Here is an 11,395-nt window from a genome sequence, read left to right as displayed (position 1 = left end):
TTGTCATTACAAGCATTTGTTTTTGGGTTCTTTCTGCTGCACATTCTGCTGCTTATTTTAGTGCACAGATGAGGTCTACCTACCCCAAAGTATTTTGCTAGCTTGCTCGTAAAGCTTTTCTATGTTTTTGTTGATGGCAAGTGTATTTACAACCAAATAGTTTGTTTACTGCACACACTAAACTGTGCTCAAAAGTGAAAGTGAAATACAGTAGAATTTATTTTGAGCTCAGATGGCTTTGCTAGATTTGCTTTTGGGTACTTTGGTTGCGAGGAATATAAAGTCACAACTCACTTGAAAGGAGGCGCACTTTATTGTAGTAATCTTTAAGAACAATAGGGGTGAGACCATGTCATTTATAAATGCTACCGTGACAATAAGGCACTACTAGTAAGTCATATGCATAAAATAACAATGTTTGCAATATGGATCTCTTCTTTGACCTGTTCCATGGCTATGATGACGTATAAAGTGCTGTGTCTTCTCAGTGGGTTTTGATTTCATATCATTTATCATATATCTTACTACCTGTAGAGCGAGTATTGTGAGTAGTTAAGCTGCTGTACTATATGCATACCTTTTGTCATCAAAATCCCCTGTTTATACCTGTGTTCTTTGAATGTTTTGCAAATGTTTTCACCATGGCTTTTTCAACAAAATACAATTTTGTCAAAATAATCACATTTCTTCTATCCCGAGCTGATTTATTCTTATAAATGGAACACTTCCTCGTTTTGGTACAGTCACGTGAATTCAAAATTTTCACTCCGCAGCAGGGATGTCCAAACCCGGTCTTCAAGGGCTGCGATCCTGCATGTTTTTGATATTTCTGTCCTCCAACGCACCAGTTTCAAACAATCATGAGCGTCATCAAGCTTCCGCTGAGCTTGCTGATCAGTTGAACCAGGTATCTTCGAGGATAGAAACATAAACAACTCTTGTATTGCAGATGTTGCATTGAATGCATATGTGGAGTTGAAATAGGTCATTCCATTACTCCAAAACTCACAATAAATATTTATCATTTTTATTGACATCAATGTCTCTGAGATCTGACTTTCTGACTATTTTTAGTATTTGTAAAGACCTCTAATAACACGCTACATAAAAGGTGACAGAATTTGTCGAGATGGCTTATTCTAACTACATGTACATTTAAATTGCACCTGTTAAGGACCGGCTCCATTTTAATGATTTCATATACATTTAGTATCTCCTCTCCTGCCTTCCTGTGTCAGTTTATCTTCTCAAATGCATAGCGTTTGCCTTAAATGTTTGGCTTCCTCCTACAGAACAAAAAGAGGAATGAGAGATTTCAAGGACCCTAAATTGTCTGTCGGTGTGAATAGATTTAATGTGCCTAGTCAATGGTGAGCAATAATTAGAAACATTTTTTTTTGAGGATTCATTTTATTTATGATCAATTACAGTGCTCCTAGTCAACCCAAAATGGTAATAAACCTTGAACCTAGACATGTAAGAGCGCAAAAGTGAGGTTTTGGCTTTCCTGGCAAAATCTATGTGTGCACTATTATCATCCAACTATTAGTGTACTTAATTATTATGCGACTAAATATGTAAATGTTCACATTTCACTTGTTTGTATTCATTTGTTGGTGAGAATAATAAATAACTCAAAATTGACAAATAAACATAAAAAATATCAGTTACCAAGCCTTCCAACATAGAGTGTCAGCTTCTTGATCTGTTGACGGTCAACTTTTTGTGCAGCAACAACCACTGTTCAGAGGAGTGTACTGTTTTGCTTCACAGTAAACCACCTGTTTAAAAAGGGCCCACAAGTCCTCAATAGGGTTTAGGTCAGGTGCGGAAGGGGGGCACTTCGTTATTCTATCATCTTCAAGGTCTTTACTCTAGCGAGCCACACAGTCGAGTACTTTGATGCATGCGATGGAGCATTGTCCTTCATCAGCTTTTTGAAAGATGGAGACGTTTTTCTGTATAACTGCTTGAAGGAAATGTTTTCTAAAAACTGGCAATTGGTTTGGGACTTAATTTTAAGTCTATGTTCAATTTGAAAATGTCCAAGCAGCACATCTTTAAATAGTAGCCCATACCAGTACCCCAGCTCCACCTGGTTGGTGCCTGATTCGGAGTGGAGCTCTGTGTCCATTACTGATCCAGCCACGAGCCCATCCAGCTGGTCCATCAAGAGTCACTTTCATCAGTCCATAAAACCTTTGAAAAATATGTCTTCAGATATTTCTGGGCCCAATCTTAACATTTGAACTTGTGTGTCTTATTCAGTGGTGCTCAGCATTCATCCTTCTTTATATCTTGGCTATGTCTCGCTGAACACCTGCTACTTCTGACCAGTCCAGGTAGGTTACAGTTCCAGAATAGGGTAGCACTGAAGGATAATGGATTCATGGTAGGCTTCATGGTGGCTTCATGTTTGAGTCATCTCAAATATTTGGCAGTGCTTATAGTCAATAAGCATTCAAGTTTATAAAGCTTGGAGTTGGAAAATATGCATTAAAATTATAATTATTGTCAAAACACTCAGGTGCCTAATAATTGTGTACACACTACACACTGAACAACAGTTATCTTTTTTAAATCTGTTTTAAAGTGTACTAAATTAAATACAAATATTGAAAACAGAGAAATGTTTTGTATGTAATATGCCTCATGATTTCTTATGTTTTGAAGTATTGAAGCTTATCTTCAATGAAATGTTCAAAAGAAACACATGGACACATAGGTAAACTAACTGGGGTACCTCCAGGATTTTTTTTTGAAGCGCCAAAATGGGTCTGACCAAAACACGGTATATTTTAGTATTTCAGTTAAAATACAAGAGGGTCTTAAATGGGAATACACAAATTTCTGACAATGCAATAACTGCCAGTATCTCAGTCCCTGTCTAGTGCCATTTCAGTCGACACAGTAGTTCAACACGGACACGCACACACACACACACACACATAAAATTTAAATTTACATGTATTTTCATGTACATTCAAATGTGTTTACAAACGTAACGTATACATGCACGCGTTTGAACATAAAGGCTAAAACCAGCATTTTCTTCCATAATGCTACAGGGTATGTGCATCTGCAAGTCATTTACTTTATGGTAGTTATGCGAAAAAAAATCGAAACTTTTTAGCATTTAACCTGCAAATATATTCGAGTACGTATTTACAAATGTTCAAACATAAACTAGCATGACTGGTTAATACTTTTCAACTTATTTATTTTATGAGTTATTTGTGTGTGTGCATCCCAGAGGTTCATCACACACCTATCTGCAGATTCTAGCGGCATTTAGCCACTTTTCCATACACAACTAGAAAATGTGCAATTCCTAAAGAAATTGCGTGTGAAGGCGAAAATGCTGAAGGGAGAGTTGTTGAATGTTGGAATGATGTGGAATGTTTGAATAGCTTGATCCCTAAGGTGAGATGAATGAGTTAAATAGTGAAACATGAAATGCTAAAGCTGTAAATATGAAATGTAAAATCATCCAATGTTACGTCAATGGGATTTTTGATGTGGAAAACGGAATTGTGTGAGATCTGTAAATATTTGGAATGAGAAGAATGGAAGTAGTCGTTGCACAATTAATTGGAATAATACAAAATTGGAACGGTGTGAATCAGATGAACTAGAAATGAGTTGAAATGTGTCAAAAAACGGGTGGAATAAAAAAGAGGACTAACCTATTTGTGAAGGCTTTCACCTTCACACAACAATCCAGTGCTGGCCCGACTGTCTGAATTATCTAGTACTGCGGAAATGTATTGATCATATGTGCTATATTATATATGTGTGTTACTAACGATTACATAAATTACCATGTATTGTAGGCGTTTGGCGATCATTTTCGATTCTTCCGTCTTCACACAAATGTTAGTCCCCTTTTTTTTATTTTGCCCGTGTTTTGACGCGTTTCAACTCATTCCCAGTTCATTCGATTCACACTGTTCCAATTTCATATTCTTCCAATTAATCGTGCGACGACTGCTTCCATTTTTCTCATTCCAAATATTTACAGATTTCCCACAATTCTGTTTTCTACGCCAAAAATCCCACTGACTTTAACATTGGGTGATTTTATATTTTATATTTACAGCTTTCACATTTCATATTTTCAATATTTAGCTCATTCATCTCGCCTTAGGGGTCATTCCCATCATTCCAGTATTTCATGCATTCTAATAAATTCCCATAATTCCATATTTTTCACCCTTTAATATTATACAATTCATTTTCAATGGGAGGAATCATTCCTAATGGATTTAACATTTCGCATTTTGAGCTTTCCCATTTCACATTCATAATATTTAACTCTTTAATTTCACCTCATAGATCATTCCCATCATTCCAATAATTCATACATTTTAATATTTCCCATAATTCCATGTTTTCCCTTCAATATTTCAATGTTCATATCCAATGCGAGATTTCACATTTTGAGCTTTCCCATGACACATTCACATTTAACTCATTCAATTCGCCTTAGAGACCATTTCCGTCATTCCAATAATTGATGAATATTAATATTTTCACATAATTTCATATTTTTCACTGATAATTTCATTCCCAATGGCATATTTAACATTTTACATTTGAAGCTTCCCCATTTCACATATACATCCTTCAATTCATTCCTTTTACATTTTCATCATTACTAATATTCACACCTTCCAATAATTCATGACTATTTTAATACTATTCGCCTTAATTCCTCATTCATTCCCACTGTTCTCACCAAAACTTTGTAACCTTCCTTCTTCACTATTACTCATCCGATTTACACCGTTTCAACTTTGATCGATTCCCCCGGTTCCCGCCATTCCATGGGTGTATCCATTTTCCTCTTTCCACAATTCAAAATTCTCCCACAATTCCACTTTTTTCAGTTTTTCCCTTGTAGCTTCTACATTATTTGACCTATTCAAACCGTTACAACTTTGTGAAGTATTCTGAATACTTCACAGATTCAAGCCATTCAAACGTTCCACATCATTCCACCATTCAACGCCTCCCTTCAGGGTTTTCGCCTTCACACGCTATCTGTTCCGGAATTGCACATTTTCTAGTTATTAGTATTGTTGTTGTTTTTGTTGATGATAATAATAATAATCATCATCATCATATAAAATACAGATGGGATAAAAAATCCCAGGGCCTGTAACCTAATCTATGGATATGGGAATTTTATAACACTTTTCCAAGTATCCTAGGCTTAAAAAAGAAAACTAATAAATGCCATAAGGTATTTTTTTCGGTGAAAAAAAAGAAACGGTAATCAAAGGGTTCAATAGGATTTTAAAAACAATTGCCTTCTCAACCTTCGATTTTTCTTCACGCGATTCTCAAGACTTGCCGAAAGTTACGTCAGATTTGTATATACCCGGAACCTATAACAATGAGTTTTGTATCCGTACGGACTTATTTAAAACGAGGCGTCGATATGGATATGTGTACACCCTGTTGCGAGTGAAATTGTAGCTCGGTTGGCCACTGTCAATTACTACCGATGGAGCTATTTGGAAGCAATTTTGATGACTCAATATTTTCTGAGGTGAAATCCCGCGGCTCGGTGTGTGTTCCGTCCTATAACGCAAAATACTGCGAGCCGGAGGTAAGCGATGAAAGCCCCGGCCAGCCGGCCTGGTGAACCCTTTTGGAGTAAAAGTAAACGAGTCGAAGATTAAAATAAACAATACATTTACTTAAGTCATTACACTTATAATTTTATATTCAAGAAATGTAGCCAATAAATACGTAAACTACTTCATGTGTATGGCATAAGCAAAGTATTGCAATAAAGTTTTTTTTCCGTCTTTTTTGTGTGTTTGTAGTGGTTTTGTGAAAGTACTGCTCTAGACACAGAGGATACTTTGGAGAAGCAGAAAGTTTTTAAGTTTAGAGGAGACCTGGCTACTAGGCAAGGCAAATACCAGGTATTTCGTCATTCATTCTAATAATGTGCCTTTCCCTGTCGAGCAACTTTAGCAGTCAAGTCACACTGAATTTTTCAGCTTTCGTCAAATAAAAACAAAAAAAAAATCACTTTCAATATGTGTGTGTTGCGTGTGTGTGTGTGAAATAGGCAGCCCTTGATGCTTACAGCAATTGCCTGAAATGGATCACCGACAACAACCTATCAATCAAAAGAGATATTTTAGAGGGGATGGCTCGATGTTGCACCAGGCTCGATCAGAAAGAGAGGGCGATGGGCCTACTGGATCTTCTGGTACGTCTTTGGAATAACCTACTGCTCAAGCTGTTTTTGCACCCGTGAGACCTTCCAAACCATTAATACAGTACTATGCAATATAATCCCACATATTTGCAGTTGTCTGGCCACAAATGGCCTTCATGGTTAAAGCTCTCTCTAGTATAAATATCCTGCTCACATCAGTTAAGCCACAACGCTTAGTTAATCAGGACAAAAACAACCCGATGGGAAGTGTGTCCCTGGCCTTTGTCCCGCCTACCAAGCTGTTGAACTCAAAAGCTGGTCATGATTACACATGGTCCGACTATCCATTTTGACAGTTTATCTGTTCTAAGCAGTCAGTGCTAAATGATAGAAGAATTGATCACAAGGTGACACAAGCATAAGACTTTCCACAATCGTTTACAAGGACCTAATTCATAACTTTAGATCAGTGGTTCTTAACCTGGGTTCGATCGAACCCTAGGGGTTCGGTGAGTCTGTCTCAGGGGTTCGGTGGAGCCTCCGCCACAGAGGTCCACCCCTCAGTCTAAAAAATCATTTTATTTTTTACTACAGAAGGGTTTGGTGAATGAGCATATGAAACTGGTGGGGTTCGGTGCCTCCAACAAGGTTAAGAACCACTGCTTTAGAGGAAGGTCCACCAAGAATTTAGTGTTGCATAGCCATGGTTGCTATGGAACGTCACCAGCGGCAATGATGCAGTTTCCAAACTATTATGAGACGCTACATATTTTTTTGTTATGTTTCACATGTGGTAGCTATGATAAGACTATTGTGAAATGTTTATTTGTGAAATTCTTAACAGAAGAAAATACAAAGATGCACCAGTTAAAGGGACAATCCAGTGTCCCTTTAAAGAATGTTTGCAGGAGCGCTGGTGTCTCGTATGCCAACAATGTCACTTTTCGTATCTTGAATTTTCTTTCTTTACTAGAGACAATATTTTTCCGCCGGGGCGTTTCATAAGATTACTTTTTCATAACCGGCATTTGTAAGTAGAGGCACCACTGTAATTTACATTAAATGTCGATCTTTTTGTCCAGAGCAAAGAAGCCTCAAACACGTGTCACCTGACCAGCTTGCTCCTGCTCAAGGTACATGTTGAAGCTCTATCCACACCTAAACATCCTGTATGGATGGATACGTTGAAGGTCACTTCACTGACTTTGCTCCAAAGGTCACCGTCTACCACCATTTTGGAGTCGCCGGAGCCAGAATAGCATCTCTGCAGGAGCTGTGCAGCCTGTTGCCTTTTAACCCCTGGAATTGGTACAATTTGGGGAAGACGTGTCTGCAGCTACGAGAACACTCCCCAGCCTTGAGTAACGTTCTTTTTCTTTATTTTTTTTACAACAGTATTAACGTCCTAAGGTGCTCTACACGAATAAGCCTTGGTAACTTGAGCCCAGGTTTTTATCTTCAACAGAAATTCAAGAAATAAACTAAAATAGAGGGGAAAAAATCCTGAACAACACTATAAAATAAGTCGGCCTGTCATTCTTTCAAGCCAGACGAAATTGGTCTGTGTATTTTTGCCCAACCTTCCGCCGCCACTAAAGGGCGACATTTGACAATTTTTCCGGTTCGTCGATCGTTAGGCGCTGGACTACCTCTGTCTGCACTCATACTCATTCTTATTTCTGTTTTGTTATTTAAACTTTAAAGTTAACACCATGTCTGCGGTTCCACACTTACTCTGCAACACCATCTCTGTGTTTCCACACTTAACACTGCAATTGAAACACCACAGAGTAATATAAGTGTAACATATGAAAGCAAAGGCAGCTAAGGGTTTATTTTATTTATTTTTTTGTATTGTATTGTATTGTTGTTGCAAGATGAAAAGACAACTTAAAAAGTATTTTCTTTAACAGACTTGAAACTACTCCCAAGTGCTGGCCTCAACCTCGAGTTGACTATAGGAAGAATGAGGCTGTTTTCTTTTGTCAATGGCCAAATTAGAAAATAACATTCACATAAAACATCCCCCATCCTGTTGATGACTGACAACTTGAGTCCCAATAAACAGTAATGAAGAGACTTCATCCTGAAATCTTTACACTGATTTGTTTTCCTTCTGTGCAAAAGCAGAAGGCAAAAAATCCGAAGATGAAGATGAGGAACTCTCCGAGGAGAGACTCTGGCTGAAGGCCTGCATGTGTTTCATCAGGACAAGGTAGACGTACACACACTCGGACAAACACATAGACATTGAGCTAGTGAGCTTAAGAGTGACTATTTTCATGGGCACCTCTGCTTTCAGACTCTTGCTAAGAATCCTGCAGCAGCAGCAGTCATCGTTTGTGCTGCGACACAACCAAAATGTCCTCAGAACAGCAGAGGAAGCATTAGCGCACCTAAATCCTGACCAAAGGATTCTTTTTACCCTCACTGAGGTGAGCAATGAAGAATGTGAGGGAAGTTGTTATTGGGTAGTGATTCTCAAAGTAAGTCAAGTGCTCTCACAAGCAGTATGGACTGAATTGGCATCATGTTTGGAGCTCTATAATTGATTACCACCATTTCTGTGCAAGGTGAACTGAAGTAACAAAAACATAGCAGGTTTGAGGCATGAAGGATCTTTCGTGAGACCCCTCTGACTTTTTTTTTTTTTTTTTTTTGCCAGGTGCTTTCAGAGGATCTGAACCCAGAGAAGATGAAGGAGGACTACCAGGATGGCAAGAGTCTGTCTAGTGTTTGTGTGCAGAGCTTCGAGGAGCGTTGGTGGAATAAGATCCTACAGGGTGGATGTCTTCGGTCGAGCGACACTAAGTCATGATGTCAACTAGAAAGTGTGGACAGAATGTGACTTGACAGCCTGTTACCCAAGGAAGGTGCGAAATGACAAAATGCTGCATACTTTTGACGAAATGTAAAATGCGTGCCTTCACCTGAACTGTGTAACCAGTGTGAGTCATTTTCAATGTTGTGTTTTCTAAGGCTTTTTGTAAAGGTATCTGTGTGTTTGAATGTATTTACACACTCTCAATTTTTTGTATGTAACACTAAAGAGCTTGCATCATGTCATTTTAAATTTTCCAGTTACCTAGTATTAGCAAAATTTCCAATCGTGCGTGGGTTCCTTAAATCTTGTCTTTCACAACTTTGCTACCTCATCCCTTGCATGACATCGTTTCCGTGGCTCATTGACGGATAATGTGAGCATGTGTGTAGTCCTCATGCGCAGTTGGACCCTGTTTTTTGTCATCTCGGGAAGGGAAAGGTAGTGAGAGCTTTTGGGATGTTTTTAGTTAGACAATAGCATTTCAAGATGCTTAAAGTTCCAAAAAGTTAAATGTGCGTGATTACAGGCCCTTTGATTTCAGAAATGACCATTCTTTATTAAAAGTGACAATAAAGTAGAAAGTTTGTACAGATGAGTGGAAGTAATATGTGCAAAAAAATAGTCCGTAAAAGAGTCCAACATGATTCAGTTAAATATTACACAAATCGTGCAAGATGAAACCTTACGCGTGAATGTAAACAAAGCACAATGACAGGTATAACATTTTCAATAGGACAAGTGAAGAGTTCACTAAAAGAGCTGGTGGTCAGTGAGACGCGGCATGTGGCATGAAGAGAGACTGCGTGGAGCCAACACTGTCCTGTTTGGCTCTGTGGACAAGCTTCTCTCTCAGACATTTAATTTCCTTCATCAACTGCCTCTCTTTGCCGTCTAAATGTGCCCGGCCTCTGTCCAGTGAAACTGAAAAGTAGAAGAGTGATAAGTATGTGTTTCATCAACTGTTATATAGGTGCTTTTTTTTTCCACACAATGAAATAAAGTTTTTCAATATTTACAAAACACCTATAGAAAATACAGACACAGCTTCACATGTTTTTCAAAACATTTACACAGTAATTTGCAAAAGCAAATGCATTTTCATACTTAAACTACAGGTTAATGAGGGGGTACTTCCCATTACAAATAGTACTTGGAAAGAAATTATTACTGTTTGCAAAATTGCATGTAAACAATGAATACTAAACTGGCCATGATGTTGCCCATGGAGACTCACAGTTTGTAGCGGTGCTTTCTGTGGGGGAGCAGTTGTTCAAGCACAACATGGTGTTGGCGCTGGCTGTCTTCATAAGACTGCTGTTAAAACCCTGTACGGAATAACCTTAAAACATGATGCAGAATGTGTTAAAGCCCCAGTGTGTATGTATACATAGATATGCAGTGGGCCCCCGGTTTACAAACTCCGTTTTACGTATTTTTCATCTTACGACATGGACCGTGGCGTTTTTTTTGTCCCCCTCTTACGAATATACATTTCGTCTTACGAACCATCCAACATGACGGTCAGTGTGTCCGCACTATTTTTTTCGCTTTGCTGCATCAACAAAAATAACTTTTCTCGCATGTCACGAAAACGCCGATATGCTATTGGTCTTATAAGGTCACAGCCACGGTCTCAGTCACGGAGATGATGATATGCTATTGGCCAGTGTCTCGTCAATCACAGAAATGCCGATATGCTATTGGTCGAACGCCTTCATCTAGCTTGATGGCGCAGCTGGTCGGTGTGTTGTGAAGACTTTGCAAACTTTATCTGTTAAACATGGCTTGTAAAATTGCAAGTGGCGGTAAAAGAAGAAGTAAGAGGATGATGACAATAGAAACCAAGCAGAAGAGTTAAAAAAAAATACAAAGGAGGCGCACGCATAACTAACCTTGCTAGTGAGTATGGCCGTGACCACTCGGCAATCGCTACAATTCTCGATAACAAAGAAGCTATGAAAGCAAGCAAGTCTTCTAAGGGCAAGACTTTCCTTGTCGGGACAAACCTCGGTCGACAACAAAATGGAGAGGCTTCTTCTATTTTGGATTAAAGAGAAGGAAATCGCCGGTGATATGTTCTCGTTTAAGAAAAGTTCTTGTTTAAGAAAAAAAAAAACTCGTTTCTGCTCCCCTCCGCCTCCACCCACCACCAGCTCAAGTCACGTCGCCCCAAAGGTAAATGTCATTTTTCCTTTGTATATTTATGTTATTAAATTTAACTGTACAGTAGATTATACATATTAAAGAATTGTAACAAAGTCGTGATGTTTTTACCTAAGGTTTTTGCACGCGTTGCACGCATTCACTAATTAACACAAGTTTGGATTGCCCGTCATACGAGCAATTCGAGTTACGAGCCTAGCCGCTGAACGGCTTGAGTTCGTAACACGGGG

At 38.5% G+C, this 11,395-nt stretch overlaps 2 protein-coding genes across 5 annotated transcripts in view; one reads left to right on the top strand and one right to left on the bottom strand.

Moving 5' to 3' along the window:
- The first annotated feature begins 5,424 nt into the window (after positions 1–5,424).
- On the top strand, positions 5,425–10,068 carry c3h8orf76 (chromosome 3 C8orf76 homolog). 3 transcript variants are annotated; one of them, XR_015865041.1, is made up of 9 exons: positions 5,425–5,614; positions 5,835–5,936; positions 6,086–6,229; positions 7,261–7,311; positions 7,395–7,539; positions 8,306–8,393; positions 8,481–8,613; positions 8,844–9,051; positions 9,736–10,068. XR_015865041.1 is itself a non-coding variant. In XM_088410079.1 (8 exons), the coding sequence occupies exons 1-8, from the start codon at positions 5,510–5,512 to the stop codon at positions 8,994–8,996; spliced, it is 918 nt and encodes a 305-aa protein (XP_088266205.1). In that variant the 5' UTR covers positions 5,425–5,509; the 3' UTR covers positions 8,997–9,267. The 3 variants fall into 3 exon arrangements, 2 of the variants coding, with proteins under 2 accessions (XP_088266205.1, XP_088266204.1); XM_088410079.1 differs by lacking the exon at positions 9,736–10,068 and having other exon boundaries at positions 8,309–8,393; positions 8,844–9,267; XM_088410078.1 differs by lacking the exon at positions 9,736–10,068 and having other exon boundaries at positions 8,844–9,267.
- tbc1d31 (TBC1 domain family, member 31) overlaps positions 9,533–11,395 on the bottom strand; it is a 23,878-nt gene continuing 22,015 nt past the window's right edge. For both annotated transcript variants that reach the window (XM_088410072.1, XM_088410073.1), the window contains 2 exons: positions 10,237–10,341; positions 9,533–9,923 (listed from right to left, as the gene is read on the bottom strand). In XM_088410072.1, coding sequence (XP_088266198.1) covers positions 9,769–9,923; positions 10,237–10,341 — 260 coding nt within the window. In that variant the 3' untranslated portion in view covers positions 9,533–9,768. The remainder of the gene's footprint in view (positions 9,924–10,236; positions 10,342–11,395) is intronic.

Source organism: Hippichthys cyanospilos, chromosome 3 (genome assembly GCF_059441005.1).
Source record: "Hippichthys cyanospilos isolate Australia breed blue-spotted pipefish chromosome 3, RoL_Hcya_1.0, whole genome shotgun sequence".
Taxonomy (NCBI): Eukaryota; Metazoa; Chordata; class Actinopteri; order Syngnathiformes; family Syngnathidae; genus Hippichthys; species Hippichthys cyanospilos.
The sequence above is the reverse complement of the archived record's forward strand: the minus strand, read 5'-3'. Positions and strand labels throughout refer to the sequence as shown.

What these genes read in the sequence shown, in the direction of transcription:
- c3h8orf76 (XM_088410078.1), top strand. Translation starts at nt 5,510, where the DNA reads ATGGAGCTATTTGGAAGCAATTTTGATGACTCAATATTTTCTGAGGTG. An exon ending in CTAGGCAAGGCAAATACCAG is followed by an intron (nt 5,937 to 6,085) that starts GTATTTCGTCAT and finishes TGTGTGAAATAG; the next exon opens with GCAGCCCTTGATGCTTACAG. An exon ending in TGGGCCTACTGGATCTTCTG is followed by an intron (nt 6,230 to 7,260) that starts GTACGTCTTTGG and finishes CTTTTTGTCCAG; the next exon opens with AGCAAAGAAGCCTCAAACAC.